This window comes from Lacerta agilis, chromosome 11 (genome assembly GCF_009819535.1).
Source record: "Lacerta agilis isolate rLacAgi1 chromosome 11, rLacAgi1.pri, whole genome shotgun sequence".
Lineage (NCBI taxonomy): Eukaryota > Metazoa > Chordata > Lepidosauria > Squamata > Lacertidae > Lacerta > Lacerta agilis.
The window spans coordinates 29,356,335-29,380,494 of record NC_046322.1 but is presented as its reverse complement, the minus strand read 5'-3'; the positions used below and the strand labels follow the sequence as shown (position 1 = coordinate 29,380,494).

Sequence of the window (24,160 nt, the reverse complement as noted above, 5' to 3'; positions counted from 1 at the left end):
AAACAAACTCACTGGATCATCACCTTGTTGTGGTGAGTGGGCTTGCATGTTCTTATGACCCTTGTGAGCGAAGCCGTCGGGAATCTCGTACTCCCAGCAGGGTCACCCAAGGCGGTGAGGTCAAAGGGAAGGAGCTAGACAAAGAATGATCCAAGAAGTCCTCAACAGCAGAACAGGCGGGTGATAACAAGCGGTATGTTACAATGGCTGTGAAGGTGGATGAAGGCTGCAGCAGATAGGAATCTACCGGTTTGTCATGACTACTTCATTCCATCAGAACAGAGCCCTACTGCGAAGACTGTGCGTTGGTTAGCGTGCACTGATCTACACACATAAAACAAATTCACGCACAGACATCTTCCAAAAACCCAACCCAAACCCCAAAAGTCCCATGACGATTGGCAAAAAAGAAGAAGAAGCAAACAAACACCTATAACCATGTGACTACAAGCAGCCAGAATCAGCTGTGAAATTTTCTTTAGATGATTGGAAGATTCCTTGAAGGGACAGCCAATCTCTCACAGTGGCATCAAAGAAAAAACACGACTTAAATGAACTCAAGTTTACTTTAATGCCACAATATGAAATCTGAATAGGTGTGCGCGCTAAATGTTCCACATCTTTTACAAACACCTGACTCCACCTTCCTCAGTCTATGACTGCCTCTGTAACTGGGGTAGCATTAGACATCTGTCCTCAGCACACTAGGAAGGAAGGCCTGTGTGTTTCTCTGAAATTTGTGTTTTGGCAGCTCATTTTCACATGCAACTACAGCTGAGAAACATGCAGGTTTGTGTGAATAAGGCTGAGGTCCTACACACCCAAGACCTATTCTGAGTAAAAATGCACAGGAATGTGCTGCACATGCTCCATGCTCAAAGCTAAATATAACAAGGAAACAGCCATCCATATATCACATGGGTCATTCAAAACATGATGTATGGGTTTTTCAACATAAAGGTCAAGCATCTTGACCAATTATAATATGCAGATGACATGACATTTACTTGGACATTTTCATGGACTTCATTGAATGAAATAGGTTCAACATTTAATGTGTACTTCAAAGAAAAACATTGCATCAAATCTATCTAGAGAGCTAAGCAAAAGGCACCAATCATGATACTGTTCTGCATCCCAAGTATGGTGTTTAAAGTTGTCTTCTATCAAAGATGAATAATTTTTATTTTATTTTTTTATTATAAGAATTTTATTGGTTTTTTACAAAACAAAGAACAACAAAACACATACAACAACACATACACAAAGATGAATAATTTTTAAATGGACTAGCAAAGATAACAAAAAGAAGGGAGCATATTGACATTTCAAACAAACTGCACAGCAAATGTAGTTGACATCAGCTGCTTTCTTGCCTTGCCAAGATAGAATAAATGATCCTTGCCTCCCCACACCTGGAGGGCCAAATTCGGCTGGTGGACCATAATAGTGATGTCAGGTGATGCTGCATTTTTAAGGACATTTCAAAGCATACTGTGGGGTTGTTTGAAAGCCCTTTTGCAAACAGTTCCACATGGCTAATTAAACCTTAAAGGGCAGTCTAGGGATGCTTGCAAAAGGGCTTTCAAATAGCCTGTGCTGCTCTTTGAACTTCTGCTGCTTTGACTGTGTGTGTGAGTTTCCGACAGGGGAGCAGGCATGTGCTGCTAAACCCCTCATTCCATTCATCCGAATCAATGCAGAATCAATGCAGAATCAACACAAAATCATTCAGCCGATGCAGAATCAACCCCCCCCCTGCAGTCAGACACTGGCTGGTGTCACTCCTCAAGGGAGTGACATAAGTTGATTGCAGGTGGGAATGGTTTCTGAAAAACGACCACACAGCCATTTCCCAGCCCTACATTAGTGCAAGGATTAGCACAAGCAGTGCTTTTTCTGGGGGGTACGTAGGGGTACGCATAGCCCTAAACATTTTGTGAATCTAAGTTTGGCCTCATTGAGAGGCAGTATTTCATTATGAGTAGGAAAATGAGAGTCCCCCTCTAAACATGTTTTTTTTGGGGGGGGGAAGCACTGAGTGCAAGCTTATGTCCTTGTGATAGTGGAGCAACTTCATTGAGTACAATCCCTTCTCTCTATCAGTAAATGTATTGATACCTGATGTAGGTGCCATTTTCCATGGGGGGGGGGACCTGTTGGGGTGCAACCCTCCACCTTCCTGTGCTCCTGTTTCTTTTTATTCTCTTTTACTCATTGCAGCCTTTTTGTCCTATGTCACGGCCCTCAGCAACCATATTCCAAATGTGTGCATTGGTCCAAAACAGTTGGCAACCCCTTGATTGTGTCAGTAGAGAGATAGAAATGCAGACATTTGAAAAAATGTCTAAGAAAGTGATGACTGCTGCTGGCACTCTTGCATGTGTTTAGCATGTCCTGGACTGTCTTGTGATGACAGCACAACTTCACTGCAACAGGAGACTTGCAGCTGATAGGATTATGTTTTGGTTCTGACTGCATTGATGTTAATTGTTCAGCTTAAATCTATTTGGGCCTCGCTGCCTTGCAATTCACTCTGATGGTGCTTTATTTGCAGCAGTTTCAGAGCTTTCTACTAAACAGACAATAATCATCAGCCTCGCCACCACTACAGAGGCCATGATTTGTTTCAGTCATTTCCTCTATTTTATCTAAGCATTCCAGCATTTTCCCCAGGAAATTCTTTCCTATTCATTTTGAGTGTCTTTCAGGGAAGCCAGCAACATGAAAGTTCTGAAAAATGTTGTCTTATTTTGACATCATAATCAGATGTTTCCCCTTTCTTGCAAGCTACGGGAGAAGCAGTCCTACAGACCTTGGTGCGAAAAATGAGCTATTAAAGATGTGAGTGAGCACTAAGCTAAAATATGAAATTTTAATTCAGCTGAGGTGTGTGTATGTGATTGCATTTTATTCCTGCCATCTCAAATCTAAAACAGGAGGCTTATTTTTAATTCTGGATAGGGTGACCAGTTGTTGTTGCTTAGTCATTTAGTCGTGTCTGACTCTTCGTGACCCCATGGACCAGAGCACGCCAGGCACTCCTGTCTTCTACTCCCTCCCGCAGTTGGTCCGACTCATGTTGGTGGCTTCAAGAACACTGTCCAACCATCTCGTCCTCTGTCGTCCCCTTCTCCTTGTGCCCTCAGTCTTTCCCAACATCAGGGTCTTTTCCAGGGAGTCTTCTCTTCTCATGAGGTGGCCAAAGTACTGGAGCCTCAACTTCAGGTTCTGCTCTTCCACTGAGCACTCAGGGCTGATTTCTTTAAGGATGGATAGGTTTGATCTTCTTGCAGTCCATGGGACTCTCAAGAGTCTCCTCCAGCACCATAATTCAAAAGCATCAATTCTTCGGCGATCAGCCTTCTTTATGGTCCAGCTCTAGTTAGGCATTGCCAAATGCATCATCAAAGGACAAGCGAACAAACAAAAAAGACACACAAAATCTGCCTGTGATGCATATTTAGGGGCACCTCTAGATTGATGGTGTTTTGTGGCTGTATTTTTCAACGTGTCATTGGCACATTAGGCTGTACCGTCCATGCATCATTCCTCTTTATTAGTTGTCCTGAGATGTTCCCCATTGCTACTACATTATTGCTGTTATAGTGCAATAAAAGCAGGACAACCCCTCGCAGTCCCAGAAACACTCTGGAACTTGTGTGGTATGAATACCTACAAGATTTCAGCAGGAAGCTATAGGACATGTGCTAATTGGAAACAAAACTGGATGTCTGCCCTGAAACATTTGCAGGAACAAACAGTATTGAAAGAGGGACCATGTATAACTACTCCAGTGCCATCATGAGCACGAACAATCATGAATGCACAAAATGAAGGACTCTGGAGGGGCCCCTTAGAATTACTATAATGTAAATAGAGTCCCAATGTGGGGCTCAAACAGACGACCCTGTGATTAAGAGCCTCATGCTCTACCGAACAGAGCTATCCACAGGGCTGAAATCAGATGAATTTAAAATTTAAAAAAGAAACAATGTGCCCTGTGCTTACAGCACTCTTATGAGTAGACAGAAATTAGATTAGTTCCAGCTAACAAACCTGGAATACAACCTGATGAAGTGAAATCTTAGCTGGCAGATATATAAAGGGGAAAATGTGGTAACTGAATAGCAATCAGATTCAAAGATTACAGTTAGTGATACTTAGAACTGCAGTGTATATTAAATACTGTAGGCACAACTTTGCAGATTGGCAATCATTTGCTCCGCATTGCACATGTAGTAGTAAGGCAGACAACCATTCACAAGGGACAACATGGCAGAAATATCCTGTTATTGGTAAGCTGATTAGCAATGAATGGTTAAGATTCTAATAAGTAGTTCCTGCAATGTTACAAAAGCCAATGAGAGGTGTGCTACAGAAAACTAATAGCAGAGCATTGAGTCCTATTGCAATAGAAATACATGAGTGCATCATGTTCCTGAAAATATTTTGCCTATTCAAGGTCTCAGATTGACAGGTGCAGATAGCCAATCAAGAACAAGATAGATAAATAAATAAATCATGGCAACTGTCTGGGACTTCGTGTCTTCTGGATCTTCCTAGTATTAAAAGATGTATTTTACTATTAGAGTTCTACGAGGCTGCTGTAATGCAATAAAGGAGTAGGGTGTATACCTTCTTCACATCATGGAACTTTTCTGTTGCTAAACTGGCATTTCTTTCGTGTGTGTGTGTGTGTGTGTGTGTAGATATATAGTATACAATAATATACACATAATTGTTGCCTAGTTCCCAACAGAAGGAGGAGGAGGAAGTTTGTACATCAGAAAAATTGCTTCCTATTGCAGCGTGAATAACCCAACTGGTAGCAAATTGGCTGTTTGCCACTCAAAATTCAACTGCTGCTGAACCGCGTCCCACTTGTTCTCTGTTCGAGAGCTGATGCTATCTAGCCATAACTCCAGCACAACTGTTTATAGGCTGCCATCTGTTCAGTTCTGGATCAAAAAGGACAGAACAAGGCAGACGTTTGCCGGGCGGCTTTTATCTTCCATTATCTGGCAGCCAGTAAGTCATTTGGGGTTCAAGGGTCTCGAGACACCTTTGCTACATGCATCCAGCTCCATAGTCAACAAGGCAACTGTGCATTGACAATCACTTTTTCACCTACCCTGAATATGAGGGATGCTGAAACTTTCTCATGCTAAAGGCTATATGTTTTAGTGAGGAAGGAGCTGCACTTGGAAGCAGTCAATGTGTGGATAAGAGGAATCAGGAAGCTGGCTAGTATTAAGTCAGACTGTTTGGCTGGCAGAGCCAGCCCACCCATGCGGCAAAGTGAGGAGACTGCTTCGGACACCAGGATCCGCAGGGGCAACAGATCCAGCCTCCAAGAAATGTGTTGCCCACTGCTGCCACCGCAGTGGCAACAACAGCTGTGGCACATTCCTTGAAGGTCAGATCTTCCACCTCCTTGGCAGCCCCACTCCCAGCATGCCCCCTCTACAGCGGCCACTTGATGACTAGGAGGTGCTGCTGGTCTCCTCCCACCCTTATTCCCAATGTAGATCTTCACTCACACCTTCTTCCCCAGCCAGTGGAGGCGCCATTTTGTGGTTTGCCTCAGGGGCCAAATTGACATGGCCCAGCCCTGGTTTCTGGATCTCAGACATGGTTGTTTCACTGCATCTGCTACCAAATTCTATTGCCAGGATTAGAACCTGGAATCTTCTGCGTGCAAAACTCTGCCACTGACTTGCCACCTTCCCTGCATGGAATGTGTGCCCTAATCCTCTGTCTCCAGGCTCAGTAAACAAAAAAAGCATTAAAAAAAAACACTGGGAGTTGTCCTGATCCAGAAACAGTCAGTAGCAGATAGCATTGGGGGGAGGGGTGCTCACCTGACCTCCAGCTGAACACATTTCTGCTGCTTCCCAAATGAAACCTTTACTAGTGATTTGTTAATTAGTTTATATGTTTTATGTTGTGGTTGTGATGTTCTACTATGTAAGCCGTTTTGCGACTCATGTGAGTGAAAAGGGGCATAGAAATATAATAAACAAAAATGGATAAATTAAATGATGTATATTGTGCTCTAGGAGGCCTTGTTTGGTTAAAATTGAGTACACACTTCCATAGTTAACACTAAATACATTCGTTTTGGTAAATGAGCCACCATAGCCGCTAGAGGGCCATGAAAATTTGTGTCATGGGATTTTTAGACTCATCTACCCATGTACTATCTGAAACCCAAGGGGCGCATTGGTTGCCAGAGGTGACATATATTGGCATTATTTTCAGCTCTCATACCCCACTAATAACCCTTAAGCCCTTAGTCTGCTGACCAACAAATGAGGCCAGAACCTGCTTCCCTTCTTCTCTCCAGTCCCCCAGACTACTTGGATTGAGAACCGAGGGCTCTCTTTGGCAGGACTGGAGGGAAGATATTTCTTGACAAATCTGAAGAGGCACTTTAAAAATAATTCTTACATGGAAATCTATTGCCTTTCAATAAATATTAAGGAACAAGAATCAGAGCAGGCTGCATTCAAGTTGCTTAAGTTTCAGGCATCAATGGTTAGACCCAGGCTTGGGTATGATCATGCACAACCCTATATGTGTCTACTCAGAAGTAATTTTTCAATGTGCTCAGTGGGGCTTACTTCCAGATAAGTGAGCATAGGGTTGCTTCCCTCCCAGTTAGTGCCTGCATTTGCTTTACATAGCAATACATCTGCCTAGGAATGTGGATGGAGCCTGGGTGGAGTTATTTTTCAAAACTGAACCCGAGATGTACGTGAGCACTAAGACTGTTGATGTTGGCAGCTGAATACTTGTATGTTTGCAACGCGCAGCTGGAGATCTCTGCTGGTCCATTTCCAGCTATGAGAAGGTGTTTGATCGTGGTCTCAAAGAATAATCATACAGATAAATTATAAACTGAAAAGAAAAACCCTTCCTTGGGACTAAGCATTTTCATCCCATCATTGTTACAAACTAAAAGTCTAAGGCGTGAAATGTGTTTGCACCCATTTTTTTAAGGCAAAGATCCAACAAGCTCCTGGGGCTCTGCACATAAGTAATAAGCTAGCTACAGCAGAGGGTAGTATCCCCCTCCACTGCATTATGTAGCAGTATTGGAGAAGCATCTGTGTCAGTACATCCCACCCTACCCCCAGATGGATCTCACTAGCACTCACTATGCTGGCTAGCTGGGTCTGATAAGAGTCCAACAGTAACTGGAAGTCCACAAGCTGGTCACCCTTGATATACGTGTTTGCAGTGGAGAACAATTGCTGCTCTTCAAACCCACACTGAGACCATGCATGCATGCACACAGCGCAGCTGTGTGGAAGCTAAGGAGACCTGGCTGTAGTCAAAGCATGGATGAGGGACAGGCTGTGATCTCCTGTGTATGCCACCTTGAATTCCATGAGGAAAACTGGCATTTAAAACTGGTGTTATTTAATTAATTAACCAGCGGGATTTATATGCCGCTTAATCGTCAATTAATTTGTAATTAATATTTTTCATCCATGGGGCAAAGGCAGATAGTGTTGGTTGCATATCGCACTAGAAGTAACCCACCTGTCCCATACGGGGGATTGAACCAGCAGCCTTGCCGTCATCAGCACCACACTGTATCCAACTGAACTACCCAGAGGAAACACATTTCCCAAAAAGTGTGGATGAAAGAAGGAGACACTGATTTACATCAGTTTTCATTTGTTGATCTAAATGATCGTCTGCTATAATTTAAACAACAGCAATGCATCATGGAAAAAGACAATGGCCAGGTGACCCAAACAACTGTCCAGTCTGATGTCCCACTCTATCATTCTGTAAAATAAATCTCCCAGTGTTAAATAATGTGTCTGAGAAAAGTAGTTGAGAAAGAGGGACTGTGCTTCTCTACGCTCATTATCCTAGAGATCGTACACAGCCCAGTTCTGTACATGTGGTGTGTTCATGAGGATCTTTCTATAGCAGTGGGTTAGATTTCAGGCCATTTCTATCAGTCCTTTATGGGACTAACCTACGTCTGTTAATTTCAGTGTGTAGATCTTAGCTGGACACAACCCTATGATTCAAGGTGGACCCAGTTCAAGTGTCAACAAAAATGACACTAGTAAATCATGAGAAAAGGGGATCAAGTGCCTTTTCCCCTCAAAATTTGTTGTTGCCTTTAACAAAGAGGAAACACCAAGAGCCACTGATACTGAGCCACATGGGACTGAGCTGGTCACTCCCAGCTATCAAAGACACAGAGCTTCCTCCACATGCTGAATGAGTTTACAGTGTTCACAAAACACACAATCAAAGCCTTCCCCCATTCATGTTGTTCCCTGAAATGAACTATGCACAGAGCTACAATGGCTAACCTTTGCCTCACAAATGTGGAGAGGCTGAGTGTGTTTCGTCACGTGTGTTCAGATCATTGTTTAGATCATGGTTTTTTTCATGGTGGATTTTTCAGAGCCCCAGCCAAGCTTTGTTGCTCTGTAGAGATATAAGCAAGTACTTTAACTTTGACACCGTAAATTATCTCCGGACAGAACCTGGAGGGAGGGTTCCAATGAAAAGCCAGGGCTGCATCCTGGGAACATACATAATAACATAAGGAGAGCCTGCTGGATCAGGCCAGTTCATGAGCAGCACCATGGGGGGGGGGTGCATGTGGCCAAAAAACTATTTTTCTGGTGCCACCACTGGGCCAGTGACCATCTAGTCCAAATTCCTGTTCCCACAGCGGCCAGCAAGATACCTATGAGAAGTCTGCATAACATGAGCACAACATGAGTCCAATCCTGAGGTTTCTAGCCACTGCTATTCAGAAACATGCTGCCTCCAACATTAGAGGATTAACATCAACATCAGTGTTAGTAGCTACTGACAGCTGTATCCTCCAAGAACTTGTCTAAACCTCTTTTAAAGCCAACCATGTCGGTGGCCAGCACTGCCTCTTCATACCCTCCAACACGATGTGGCCCAAATTCGGGACACCATCTTCCAGATCCGAAATCCCAAATGGGTCATGTGACCCGCTGAGATTGCGGAACTGGGGAAAGTGCTTTTGGTGGGCGCAGCACCCAAAAATGTGTGTTTTGGGGGCACAGTGCAAGATTGCGGACTCGGGGCAAGATCTCAGCCCGAAATCACACAAGAGCAAGGCATCCAAAATGGCTGCCATGTGCTCATGGGGGGGGGGGGATTTCCTGTGTTTTTTTCCTGAGGCAGTTGATAGGTATTCCTCTTTTGCAGGTGAGGCCTGGTGAACGTTCACTTTTCGTGCCCATTATTTGGCCCCATGCAAGTCAATGGACAGATACAGCCCTCTGGCATCTCTGTTTGGTGCACCTTCTGCCTTTGCAGGTTTCAGTAGACAAGCAGAGCTGCCAGAGCCCCACACTAGCTACTTGGCTTTGAATCAGTGGGGCCTCATAGTCACCAGCTTCTTCATCAGTGTTGAAGGATGGCTTTCTCCTAGGACAGAGATAGTAAATGTAGTGCCCTCCAAACGTTGTAGACTACAACTCACATCATCCCTGACCATTGGCTATGCTGACTAGAGCTAATAGGACTAGTATTTCAAAACATCTGAAGGGCACAATGTCACTGTAGATTAAGACCTGGACACAGATGATGAAGCTTATGTCCCCTAATCAGGCCTCCACTTCCTGTTTCTTCTGAGGAAAGTGAGTACCTCTTTAATGAGGGACTCATTATACCCCCCCCCCACACACACCAAGTGTTCCTTGGGATGTTTGGCCAGAACATTAACTACAAGTAAATCTACTCACAGGGGGGGAAAGAGCTGAGTATGCTATGGGAAGTAGCTTGCAGCCCGTGGTTCCAGCTTGGCATTTTATAAAAAGGCTGTCAAGTTATTTTGCCAGCCTCTGCTCCTGTGTGTTCCTGTGTTCGCTAATATAGTGCATTATGTATGTTACTTTCTTTAATAGCATGTTTCTCCTAAAATAAGACACTGTCATATTTTTCCCCCTCAACAAAACACAGTATGGCTTATTTTCAGGGGATGTCTTATTTTAACCGCGTTGCATCGGTACGTTGCATAGCACGCCTCTCCAGGCTGTTTTAATGGGAAGTGCCGCGTCACTATGGCTTATTTTATGGCTATGTCTTATTTTAGGAGAAACACAGTATCTTCATTTTTGTGAACACTTTCCTCTCATACAGTGGTACCTTGGGTTAAGAACTTAATTCGTTCTGGAGGTCTGTTCTGAATCTGAAACTGTTCTTAACCTGAGGTACCACTTTAGCTAATGGGGCCTCCCACTGCTGCTGCGCCGCCGCTGCACGATTTCTGTTCTCATCCTGAAGCAAAGTTCTTAATCCGAGGTACTATTTCTGGGTTAGCGGAGTCTGTAACCTGAAGCGTCTGTAACCTGAAGTGTCTGTAACCCGATGTACCACTGTATAAGCATTTTTGTAACCACCGTTTGGTTGAAGAAATTATTCAGTTAAGTGCGAATTTTGAAGGTTGGCTGTGTTTCGATTCACATATTGTTTGGGAAAGTATGAATTTGATAGATTCCGCTTTTAATGTGTGCTGAATGGAATTTCTCCGACACCCCTAAAGGCAATTAATGCATAAATAACCCCTGCTCTTGCAAGGAGCAACACAAACATTTAGCAGAGAAAGGGGAGCCAAACTTGAGTTTCCCCTTCTTTCACTCAGGATAAGGTACACAGGGAAATATCCACAAAGCTTGTGTTATTCTCACTCGCCCTTTCCCTTCCAACGCTATATCGTTGGCATTTGACATTTCCTAAATAGGAATAGAATTGTACAATCCATCACCTTTAGTTTATGAAGTTGAAGTGCACCAGCGCTCTGAGAGGTTCCTTCTCTTCCTCAGGCCTCACACTGGTTCCCCCATTGTGAGGTGTAAGCACGCTTACAGTTGTCGTGTGGCTGGGCCTATATAATTCTGTTCTTTTCAATTGCACACTGTCATGGAACCTCTTTGCAAATTTATTTACTGGTTTTGGGTGCTAGGTGTGTCAACCTGCTCCTTGGCTAGAGAGTACATACCCACAGGCTTAATTCCAGGTACCTGTACCAGTCTTCCCCTCAAAGCAGGGTGCCTATTTGCAACTCCATTTACTTGTGAACCTTGGAGAAAGGTTGTAGCTCAGTATTAGAGCTTCTGCCTTGTATGCAGAAGATGCCAGGTTCAATCCCTGCCCCCTCCAGGTAGGGTTGGGAGAGACTCCTGCTTGGAACCCTGGAGAGCTGCTGCCAGTCAGTGTAGGTAGTACTGAGGTAGATGGAACAATGGTCTGACTGAGTTTAAGGCAGATTCCTATGCTCATAATGTTCTTTGTTGATGAGGTTATGACTTTTTTGTGACACAAACAGGGCCCTCATTGCAACCAAGTAACTATAACAGTTATGGTGTAGGCAGTTGATTTGCTGATTGTAGAAGTCCACCTATGCCCATCCTATATATTTGTAAATAAATTCATATATATATATATATATATATATATATATATATATATATATATATACACACCTGCCAAAAGAACACATAACCAGGTAAGTGCTGCTCCTGGAACATCTCCCAATTGGGAAAGTAAGGAGCAGCATGTAACAGTATAACCATGAGAAACATGGACCAGTTTTTCTATCAGGACAGAGACAATTGAAATTTCTGGGAGGGCTTGATGCAAACTACAGCAGCACCTTTGATATGTGTGTGTGTGTGTGTGTTTGTTTGTTTGTTTGTTTTAAACTAACAAAATATATTTCAGATGAGCTACTGGCTATGAAGAAATATACTGGAATTTGGGTTGTATCCCACTTGTCAGGTGTTATTTAAAACACACACACAGAAAAAAAATCAATGCACAGATACAAGAATACATACTGTTAATGCTGTTATTTCCTATTCAGCTAAGCAGACGCAACGTGTTATTGTACACCTGGCAAGACTTTATTAAATACTCTCCTTGGCATAATAAATACTAAATTTTAAATTGCACTTTTCAGATTTGCACCGTCTACAGCAGGGATGAGGGACCAGTGGCCCTCCAGATGTTTGGAACTCCCACCTTATCTGAATTCATCTGACCATCGGACATGAAGGCTGGGGCTGAGGGGACCTAGATGCAGGTTCCCCACCCGTGATCAGCAGCCAAATGCAGCAACACTATGGAAACAGGAAGATGCAAAGAAACTGGAACCAGCGCAAAGGTCTCAAGAGAAGAGAAGAGAAGAGAGAAGAGGAGAGGAGAGGAGAGGAGAGGAGAGGAGAGGAGAGGAGAGAAGAGAAGAGAAGAGAAGAGAAGAGAAGAGAAGAGAAGAGAAGAGAAGAGAAGAGAAGAGAAGAGGCTGCAACAGACTGAGACAAATAACTTAGAAATAACATGTTGAGGAGAGCAGGGGAGCAAGGGACAAAAATATGACCAGAGTAAATTCATAATGAAATTCATTGGGACCTGACTGATCTTTTATCACATAATGGGAGATCCTAAAAAATGTTGATATACTTCAAATAACCAGAAGTTTGCCTTTGTATTGCATAGCGGTTTACAGTGGACGCAGGTGATCTTTATTTTTTTACCAGTCTCCAAGTGCATCTGAGCTCTCCTGAGTCAGCTGTTCTAAGGCCAAACCCATTTGTTAATTGATCATCATGTTACTTATACCCTTTGTTGTCCTAGCCACATCCTTTCATCATGAGCTATGATCAATATTTCCTTTGAGTTTTCCACTTGTCTGCTCTGTTCTGCTGTACCTTGCAGAATCCTACTTAGCTTCCCAGAACCTCTGTGTTATGCACCGCCTGCTCTTAGGTAAAGCATTCTGAATTTGCTAAGCATTTCAGATGTTTCTCTAAGGCCATATCTACATTACTGACTTCTGTTGGTTTTACACCACCATGGCTTCCCATGAAGAATGCTAAATAGTATGGTAGTTCTGTAGCAGTGTTGCTGTGAGGGAATGCAAAGCCACTCACAGGTCTGCTAGCTGAAATGTCCATTGACCATAAAAAACTTAAGAAGAATCTAGTCCAGCATCCTGTTTTCACAGTGGCCACCCAGATGCCCAAGGGAGTTCCTCAAGCAGGACTTGAGTCCTGTAAAGTACACCTGACAGTTAAAACACCATAAAGTTAGAGCAAAAATATGGAATAGCCAATATCTTTAAGTAAATAAAACAACAACAACAAAAGGTTACAGCACATCCAGGAGAACATTCAAATCATGACGCCTCATATGCAATCTATTCCACTATCCCAGGACTCGTTCATTTCACTCTGCTGCATGCATGGACCAGGTCAGAATGTTGAGGGAAATTATTGGAAATAAGCTTATAGACTAGATTGCTATATATGCCATCATTGTATCTATGACATTATTGTATAAAAATAGGGACAAGTGAATGACGGATGAAAATTGCCTTAAATTATTTATGCTTATTCTCTTTTTCATAATTTGCTAGTCTTGTTAGATTACAGCTCATGGTGATGAAAACTATGAAGGAACTTCTCTTTCCCAACGCTAGGTTTACACGTGTCCTTTTAGATACCCAGAAAAACAGTTTGCTTTTCCATTTTCCTTTCCAGCAGCTCCTTCAAACTCTTGTTTCTATGTTGAAAATACAAGTAGTCAGAGAGAGACTGAGTGAGTCTATTATTCTCAAAGTGGCTAAAGCCCATATGCCTCCCCTCATTATTTGCAAAGTCTCTTTCTCCTCGGCTCTGGTTCCCGTTGTTATCTTTCCTCTCCTCACATTTTGAATCCAGCATTTTCTCTTTCTCGTCACAGTACGACTCTCTGAAGTCTTTCATCTTGAGTCCTGATTGGCTGGAAAGATCATGCTTGCTGTTGCTGTGGTACATGGCAGGGCTCTGCGGCTCCACCCCGTAGCAGTTGTCTTCATCTTCCTCATGACACGAGCTTCCTTTGGCACTTTCCCCATCAGAGTGAAATGAAAGTCCTTTCCCTTGGCCTTTTTGGGAAAGGTCAAAGGGTTCTTCCTGTTCCAGGCTCCTTGAGGCATCTGTTTGTGATGTTCTTGTTCGTTCCCTTCCATGTCCTATAAGAGGGTTTTTTAATATAAAAAAAGATGGTTGTGTTAGCAAATATATTTGCAGCCCTACACCCATTTTATAGTCAAAATAACTCAGAGCTGTGATTCTAGGATGAATATTTCAGCTTGTGTCCCTTTGTTTCTATCTCTTTATCTTGCAAATAATAGAAGGGGGGAGGTAAGGGGGGCTTCCTGCTGATCTGCTTGGCATCCCTAGCACAGAGGAAAAAGCATCTGTCCCAGCAGTACTCAGTACCAGCTTAGACTGCCATGGAAAAGGCCCAGTTTCGTGACATATGAAAGCACAGCAATGGTGTCATGGTTGCATTGGTTGTCGAACACATTTAATTCTCTGTTCAACAAACAATTCCCAAATGTGTCCTTTAAATTTGCAATGTGAACATCATACCAATGTGAAGAGGGAAAGTGGTATTTAGGGTTCCTCCCCATTAAAAAAAAGTAAGTCTTAATATTTTGGATTATTAAGTCTGAAATCCCATGGGTTGGGGTGAAACAATCTAATTGTATGATCTGGGGGGAGGGGGGGTCAGTAAGGTGATATTTGTAACCTGTTCTGCCATAGTTCTGCTTGGGCATACTGGAAGGAGTGCTGGATTGGCTCAACTGCTGTGACTACAAAGTCTCTGCCCTGTTGCCGCTCTACCCCATCCAGATAAGCAGCAGCATATTGGGAGGGTGGCTCCCTAGCACCATGCTGGCCACTCCTGAGTCTGACTCCTAAAGTTTTTCGACAGCCTTAATCAGAACATCCATTTAGACATCCACCTTGATTACATGGGTAGAAAAATCTACAAAGCGGACTGAGCTCTAACATTTGGGAGCCAATTTAGACCATTCAGTTTTATCGGTCAAATCCAGCTACCTCAGCCAAGCATTATGGTGTGATGTCAATAATACTAGCAGCTTGATTTTATAGCTGCAACAATTCACAGAGCACAGCATAAATACAGTAGCATTCTTTGCATGGTGAGTGGGTGAAAATCCATGTTGTTTGCCTTCACATAAAATGCAAGGTACATTTTATAAAGTTTACAACACAATATTGGCATCTTGGTCCTGAACCGAAGATATGACAATGCAGAGCCTGACTTGCAATAATTTACTACAATACCAGACAACCCTTTAAGTGTCATCTCAACACCTGAAAAACCAGAGCAGGTTATGTGATGAACTCTGACCCTTAATCGCTTCCGGGTCGTGCAGGCTTCTTTTATCTGTGCAACAACAGGACACAATTGGGTCTGTCTTTCTTCCTTAGACTTGGCTAGCCATTCTCTTACTTAGCAAGGTCTGCTTCAATTAGGCTTACGCAGATACACAATCTGCCTTTTAGATGCTACTGTATAAGTAGTTTGGAATTATTAAATCTAATGCAAAAATCAGCCCAGCTTGCTGGTCATTTACCTTGAGACCGAAATCCTCTTTCCATCACTCCGTGTTTGACTTTCATGTGTCTGGTGAGGTTCCCCTTCAAGGTGAATTTGCTGGGACAGTAGAGACATTTGAACGGCTTGCTGTCTGAATGCAAGTGCATGTGCCCCATTAAATTATGCATTCGATTAAATTCCTTTCCGCACAGCTGTCAAAAGACCAAAGACAATCAAAGTGATTTATTCTGCAGATACACAGGGATCATTTTATTTTCTTGAGATAGGACCCCTTGCAGCTGAGACAGCTTCTCGAGAGTTCCACAGCTTATCATAGACTGTGCTTACAGGGGGAATCCGAATAGTTTGTTCTTCCTAAAAACCACCAGGAGAACAATCCCATCCCATCCCCCCCTTAAAGCTGGGTTTATGAATGAATAGGCCCCACATCAATGTAAGGCTATGTGCATTTAAAACACTTTCCAAGCACATTTTCTCCCTTCAAAGAACTCTGGGTGCTGTAGTTTGTTAAGGGTTGCTGGCAATTGTAAGTGTGAGGGGTAGACTACAGTGCCCACAGTTCTCTGAGGGAAGAAATGTGTTTCAATTGTGCTTTAACTGTATAGTGTGTACACAGCCCAAGTCTAACACAAGGAACTGAGGTGTGGTGGGGTAGCATATAGATTTGATGAATGAATGAATGAATGAATGAATGAATGAATGAATAAAACTTGATTTAACCAGGCACCCAGTTTGTGGACGTAATTCTATAACAGGCCAAAATTCAGCTAAAGCTTCTGGATAGCAGGGCTGACCCTAACACGAGGCAGACTGAGACAGATGCTTCAGGTGCCAGATGTCGTGGGGTGGGGAGTGGTGGCAAGATGTTAGAGGATTGAGCTTGCTATGCCTTGTGGCCTTCCCCACACCCCCTATTCATGTTACCACTGTGAAATTAAGATTCGACCGCTGACCCAGTCATCTTTGGAATATGGAATGGGGCGTCATCTTGTCCTCTGCGCCAGGCAGCAAAATGCCTTGGGACATCCCTGAAGGAGCTAATGGCTTTCCATGCTCACTCACTGAGGATTAGGCTGAAAGTTACACAGGAGCTACTGGAAGTGCACCTAAGTACCTAAGATTTTAAAACCACATCACAAAAAAATGCAAAATACGAATATAACAAGCAAGTGTTTTAAAGCAAATGCCGCTGTGCTAATCTAGCTATGGCTACTTGAGGGAAGACCTAGGTTTGTTGCAGTGCAGTGTTTTAAATGGCCTCTGGGACTGTGGGGAATTTCGTAGAGCCAATCAGATATACAGACAGGGCTTAATCCTAAGAGCAGAGCTGCCTCTTTCCAGGAGATGGCATATGAAACTGGGATGAATGTGGCCAGAATCAGGACCCCTATTGTCAAGGGAAAGAATGTCTGGAATGCTGCAGGAAAATAAAACAGATGAAGAGGAAGGTTATGTATTTCCTCTTCAGGCATCACGACGCCTCCATTTCTTCATTACTCCTAGATTTGGTCATGCTTCTGTATGTGGTGGTGACCCAGAGCAGCCCCACCCAAAGCCATTCTTTCGCCATCTATCGAGCCTTTTTCTAGGAGTCCTTAACAGTGTCTTTGCTCTCTTGGGTGTGCAGTTATTTGCCCTTGTTGTGAAGCAAAACTTTTGAATGTCATGGGAAGGAAGCAAGACGAAAAGATTATTGGCATGTTATTGCTTATACATTTATTAACCACTCTTCACCTTAGGTTCCAACATTATGGCAGAAAATCTCTGTGTGGATTGTTGGGCATAGGAAACTGAAATTATTCATATTCATTTTAGTTAAATTGATGTTGTTTTTTGGAGGGGGAAGCTAGTTTTTGTAAGGACTGGCAACAGCTCCCACCAAGTCTTGCTGGAGAGAAAATGTGTTTGACAACATGCAGATGACCTCCTCCTCTTCCTTGTTGGCAGGAGGGTTGGATGGGGTTAAAAATGCACAGGAGCAATATAAGATTTTGATCAATTCGGATTATGTAGGTGATCCATGTGGTGAATGAGAAAAAAGGGTCACTTCTGCTTAAAGTTACACACATGCACACAGAGAGAGCGCACATTCATGCTGTAACATATACATACATGTATATCATATGTCTGTAGTCGGATAACTAAAATTACACGAACCAAAATGTAGCATCGGTTACATGGCCAGAATTCATGTTATGAAACAAACACTGAAAATTAAAAAAACAATTATGGAATCTTATGCAAGTGAAGCATGCAGAGATGAAAGGACATAAAAAGTAGGAAAGAGAAAGAGCTATAAAGCCTGATGGGCACCCATCAATTGTAAAAAGGGGGGGGGACTGAACGAAGTGAGACAACATCTCTTGTTAAGACAACACCGTCATTTCAATGCTGTCTTTGATTTTCTTTACTACCACAAGATGTGGATGCACTACTGTGTGTGGAATTCATTGACAGAGACTGGATTGGATGGCTTTAAATTTGTGGAGGACAGGTCTACCACAAACGAGTAATTATCATAGTTGCCATGTTCTAGTTCTTTTTGTTTAGGATTAGACAGTCAAATATGATGTATGCCCACACTGCGTAAATCAAGACACATTCACGGCTAAGTTATTTGTGTCTGCCACCAGTGCTGATTGGTTATTTACCAGGAACTGAGGTTGTGCAGTGCCATGTCGAATATGATTATGTAGTTAGGAATGAATGGGTAGAAGTAGCTTTTATACCCCCAGGGTGAAAGCCTGCTCTGGTATAGAACTGGGCTCTTCTCAGTTCAGAGATGGGGGTGAAGTGTCAGATGGTCCAGTGGGTGTAAGGACATGACTCCATTAGTGGGGAGAGTATCTTACATGTGTTTGCTTGGCTGCAATCATTTGTATGTGGATTGTAATATTCTTGGCAAACAAGTGGCTTGTCTATGGCTGGTTGGTTGGTTGGTTGGTTGGCAGACATAATGCATGAGGTAGCGAATGACTGAAGTGGTTGAATGGAATAGACAGCAAGTAAGATGGGTGGAGTGGTTGTATGAACAATGTGTATTTTGTTGGTTGAAAGTTTACATTATACTGCCTCGGAATGTTTTCTGACTTATATAGAGAAAGTTTGTTTCATTTTTTCCCCACGTAAATAATTTGACATGGGTTTTGTTGCACTTCTTATGCATATATGTGTGTGTGTGTGTTTTTTATCTATTGTAAACCACGTTGAAATCATCAGATAGTAAGCATCTCTAAATGGAAATAATAATAATAATAATAATAATAATAATAATAATAATAATAATGGCTAAAACCCATAAAACACTCGCAGCATAATTCAGTGGGGCATGGATCCCACTGAATTCAGTGGGGCATTGATCCCACTGAATTCAGTGGGACTATCTCCCAAGTAAGTGCATACAATGTTACAACCTTAATGTAAGATAGCTACAGACTTGCTCAATGGATTTTTTTGGAACTTTTAGGAAACTGTGACAAAGGACTGCAACTTTGCAAAATATAGAAGCACCTAACTTAGCACCAGGTCACAGTGACTGAATGTAACTCATTTTCAAGGTGCAAAGCTCAAGTCTTTGGCAGCATTGACAAAAGGAGTGAGTCAATGGCAAAGGATTTTATAATATAATTCATGTGATTCAGAGCTGCTTCAGTGGCAGCCTTGTATTAGCAAAACTGAAAGTAAGGGATGAGCAAATTGGTCAATTTCAATTTCTTTCAGTTTCTCCTTTTCGCAATCTTAATTTCCACATCAGTTTGTGCAACTTTTATATATTTTTTAAAAAACCTCTCCTGAAATTTCATAAGCATATTGGCACAAATTTCTCCTAAGGTTAACATTTTCTATGTATTTTTGCCAAATGTGCACATTTTCAAAAACAATTTTCCCTAATAAAATGCATTTTATGTTATTTTTGGCACTATTTGTATTCAATATGTGCAAATGAGCACACATTGCTTGGCCGGAAAACTGCACAGCAAAATCTGGGGAAGTGCAAATTTCAAAAAGTGACTAGGTTTCAGTTCACACCTTGTTTTGTAAGCTGTGAATGGGAAAGTTTGCGGCGTTCATCTCGCTTTACAGGCCAAGGGAGCTAGTGTTTGTCTGCAGAGTTTTTCCGGGTCATGTGGCCAGCATGACTGAGCCACTTCTGGTGAAACCAGAGCAGCGCACAGATATACCGTTTATCTTCCCGCCGGCAAGGTACTTGCACTTTTTGGTGTGCTTTCGAACTGCTATGTTGACAGGAGCAGGGACCAAGCAATGGGAGCTCACCCCGTCATGAGGATTCGAACTGCCAACCTTTTGATCGGCAAGCCCAAGGCTCAGTGGTTTAGACCACAGCACCACCTTTACTTCGAACAAAAGCTGTAGGGAGGTTTTTCTTTAAATAAAGAAATGAGACATCTAGATTGACTTGCCCCAAAAGACAGTGGGCAGCAGTGCTTCTGAGAGAGAAACAGCTCTGCGGCTGAGGAAACATGACTGGCAAAGACTTTCTTCTCCCCTCAAGCCACGTATGGGTTCTGTGTGGCCATGATTAGCTCTGTAGGAAAGACGGGTGTTTTCTTTTCCCCTGAGAAACAAGGCCAAGAAAACTGCAGCCTGCCATGAGGCAGAAAGGCCACTGCTGTGTTGTCCTTCCTTTGTATCCTTTTTTTCTTTCTTTCCTTCTGTTTTTTTTTTTTTAAAGAAGGTTTAATAAGAAGGGTGTTCCTTTCCTGAAAGTAAGAGAGAGAGAGCAGGAGAAAGACTGTAAACTGTCCAAAAGGGCCGTGAGAAAACAGGAAGCTCTGAAAAGTACAAGAGAAAGCAAGATGAAATCTATTTGCAGGCCATTCCCTGGGGACATGCAGGCCATTGTTAAGTAAGCGGTTCGTACAGCTATATCCTTCCTTCTGCTGAGGAGGAGCTTGTTGCCAAAACAGCGGCTATCTGGTCATTGCCTTAACTCACTGAATGCCAGCCAAAGAGGCTTAATGGAGCCCAAACTCCTTAAGAGGTTCTTAACGTCCAGGAGAGGAAGAGCCTCAAAAAGCTGATCAGCCTGATTCTCCGCTCCCTTGTTTTCCTTCTGATTTATTTGTTTAGCCATTCCTTTATTTTATCACTTTTTAAGCTGCCTGTCTGGAACAGGATGCTCAGGATTTAACACGAACCCAGTGCTGGGAATACAAGTGGCGTATTAATTTATGCCCTGAGAAATGGGCATCTTTTAGAGAAAAGGTGACATGATAGAAGTTCATAAAAAAATATGCGCAAAAGGTTTTCTCCTCTCAAAATGCTAGAACTTGTGGACATCCAATGAAGACGAATGCTTGAAGATTCAGGACAGATAAAAGAAAATATTTCTTCCCAGGGCGCATGGTTAAACTGTGGAACTCACGCCCACAGGAAGCAGAGACGACCTCCAATTTGGATGACTTTAGAGAAGGATTAGACAGGTCTAGGAATGTACAGATCTATTCAAATTCTAGTTTCTTTCAGTTTCCCAGTCTAAAATTCAGCTTGGAAGTTTTCTGCATAGGGTTGCATTTATTTATTTTAAGTCCTCAAAAAAATTCACCACCATTTAAGTGTGCATTTCCCCCCAATATAAGCATTTTTCCATGCAATTTTGCCCAGCAAGTTTACATCATATATTGCATTTCTTTATGTTGTTTTCACAAATATACTATGCATTTTTACACTCACTTTCTCTTAATATATACTTTCCCTGCATAGACACTGCACCACTTCCCAAATGGCTCCAAACTGTGGATCATGCGGAAGTTGTGAGTGCCTCTTCCATCATACAACAGGAAGGACACATTCCAGCTGATCCCTGGAGCAATATAGTCTATGCATATAAACTGGTCTGGGTGGGGGTTGAAAGCCAAAATATCTAGGCACCTGGTTGGCAAAGGCTGCCATAGCAAATAATATGGGTTGAAGTGGCAGTGTACTTAGAAGGAATTGCCAGCTAAGGGGACAGCTGAGCAATGGAGATAAAGTGCAGGATTGCACCAGTGTGTTCTTCTCCTGCAGCTCATAGCAAAGCTTCGGCTAGTCTCATGAAGCAGCAGATACCCAATTCTGGGAGTTTAATTTTTATGACCCTGCAGTGCAGATTAAGTGGGAGTTTAACTAATTTCCTTTATCCTGTTTGAAATATGATAAAACCCTATCCAATCTTGTTAATATACACCCAGCCTTAAGGTATGAGCATCATTTGTATTGGGTTCTGATAATAAAAAAAAACAACCTTCCACACGCCTGGATTGATTCATGTGTTTAGCCAGTATATCAAATTGTTAAGCATCCTTGACCTCCCTTTGGGATGAAATGTGCTATGCAAATGTCAGATATATTTATCATCAGCAGACGAGCAATTATACTAAGTGCTGTGAAAGTGCAATCTTGAGATGAGGAATAAAACTGAAAGGAAATAAAAAAGGATCAAGTCTAACATTTGAGCTTCAAAGCTTCCTCATTTGAATGAAGGGCATGAGAAGCAAACAAGAACACAACTAAGCCAGTGGTCCAAAAGTGGTAAAACATTAAAAAGCAGCATGGAGGTCTTCTATTGTTTGTTACAGCCCATTCACATGCTCTTTGCTTAAATGCGGCATAATCTGACCATTGGGAAAACACTCCTAGTCCCGCCCCTGGCATCAAACGCACTTCCTGGCTCTGGCTCTAGATGTCCACATGTTAGCAGACCTTTCTGCAAAAAGGGGGGGGGGGAAGAAGAAGAAGAAGAAGAGGGAGCTTCCATGCAAACATCAGCAGTATTTGGGACATTATAACCTATCCCATTGTCTGGGAAAAGTGAAAAGTCTTCACCTGCCATCAAAAAGACAATATGTACAGCAGAACACACATTCAGCTGAAAACTGGCTTTCTTTTTGTTTTCTGTCTCTCTTAAACAGCATTCACACCAACGATGTGGAACAAATTCTAAGGCCCTTTTTAGTATTTATTGTCTGTGAAAACTCCATTAAGATTTAGGAACGGCTCATTTATGGTGATGAATAATACCACAAGTTTTCTTAACTCTTAAGAGCTGTCAGGAATTAGTCTCTTCTCAAATATGCAAGTGTTCCTCTTTTTAAGGGACTAAGTGTTCAGTTAGGTTTAATAAAGCAGACTTGGGCATCACTAAAGGGTGGCAGAACTATTGAATTTATTATTATGCCTTTAAACACAGAGAAGCATATTGAGCTCAGTGATGGAAGAAAGGAGGGACATAATGAAATAAAAACAAAAAACAATGTAGATTTCATATGGTCATTTGATAAGTTGTTTGGCTTTATGTGTTCCACTCTGCGAGTATATTTTCCTGAAAAGTGTAGTAAGATACAAAACTAATTCATTAATTAAACCCATATTTTCTGCTGAGGAGCCAAAATGGAGTCTAAGGCTATATTACTACTATTGTTTTTGTTATGTATTTTGTGTTTTTATCTTGTGTTTTTATGCTGTGAACCGCCTGAGATCTACGGATGAAGGGCAGTGTACAAATAAATAAAAACAATACCATCGCTTGCCAGTTTTCACCTGGTTGAATCACTATGGAAGCTACGGGAATTCAGTCAAGAGTTCTACCTAAAGACATTATATTATTTTACAACTTTGCTATTTACTGCGCAATGCATTCCTATTTTTATTCGCCATGCCTTCTACTGGAATGCCTTCTACTTGGATGTCATTCCATTAGACTGGGTCGCCTGTCTTTGAACCACTCACCTTACATTTGAAGGGCTTGACATCTGAATGGACAATCATATGGGCTTTGAGCGTCTGTTTCTGCACGAAGCTCTTGAAGCACAAATGGCACTGGTAGGCCCTGATGTTGGTGTGAATTAATACGTGCCTCTTCATATTAGCGAGTAGCGTGAACTCTCGGCCACAGATCCCACACTTGTGCTCCTTCACACCCTTGAAAAACAGAACAGCAAGGAAACTGAAACATATAGCTATTTTAAGACCGGCACAGCAATTCCCGATTTCTCACTTTAGTGGGTATGACCACCTGCCACATCCTTTCCTTGTCTTTTCGTTAAATGTGTTGTTGCACTTCAGCTCCCATCAGCCCCTGCTAGCACAGCCAATGGTCAGGATGGTAGGAGTAGTAGTTTGCCATCCCTGGTTCAAATGCAGGTACATTTAGCAGCTCACCTATACCCCACTAGTTGGGAATTGTTAAGTATAATTGTTTAACTGACACTGAAATGGAGAATGCCTATGTGTGTTGCTGAAAGGGTTTAAGTGGAAAATTCCATTGAAACTAAAGAAAAGCAAGAAGAGCTCTGTGAGCTGCTTCACGAGTTGACAATTGCTCTCTGGTAGCTATGATGAGGTGTTTAAGTTTAGATCACATGTGAGGCTATTGAATTGCAAATCTGCCATCTTGGAAGGGTGGTGGCTAGAATCTTTGTCCCCAGGGTCCGTGGAGTATGGATGTGTAAATGGCTGTCCAGGAGCACACAGCCTTAGGCTGTAAAGGAGGCCGGAATGGAGGAGAGACAAAGTTTTGATCTCAATCCTGTTTAAAGCTATTTTTAAGAGACTGAGCCTATGCTTGAATAAGCATATATTTTATGGAATTGTTTGGATGTATCTTTGATGTTTTTATTCTGTTTTGAAGAAAGTTCTGCAAGTAAAGTTTTGTATAATATTGAATGGGTCTGGACGATGTTTCGCTCCAAAAAGAACCAGTTATAGGGTGGTGGGTTTTGTTTGC

The 24,160-nt window shown here is 42.3% G+C and overlaps 1 protein-coding gene across 3 annotated transcripts in view; it reads right to left on the bottom strand.

Annotated features, from left to right (window-relative positions):
• Nucleotides 1-13,385: 13,385 nt before the first annotated feature.
• ZNF366 (zinc finger protein 366) overlaps nt 13,386-24,160 on the bottom strand; it is a 28,603-nt gene continuing 17,828 nt past the window's right edge. For 2 of the 3 annotated variants that reach the window (XM_033164410.1, XM_033164411.1), the window contains exons 4-6: nt 23,164-23,355; nt 15,452-15,626; nt 13,515-14,032 (exon numbers count right to left, since the gene is read on the bottom strand). In XM_033164410.1, the coding sequence (XP_033020301.1) occupies nt 13,515-14,032; nt 15,452-15,626; nt 23,164-23,355 (885 nt within the window). Of the gene's footprint in view, nt 14,033-15,451; nt 15,627-23,163; nt 23,356-24,160 lie in introns of all 3 variants that reach the window. The other variant, XM_033164412.1, reaches the window with a different exon arrangement.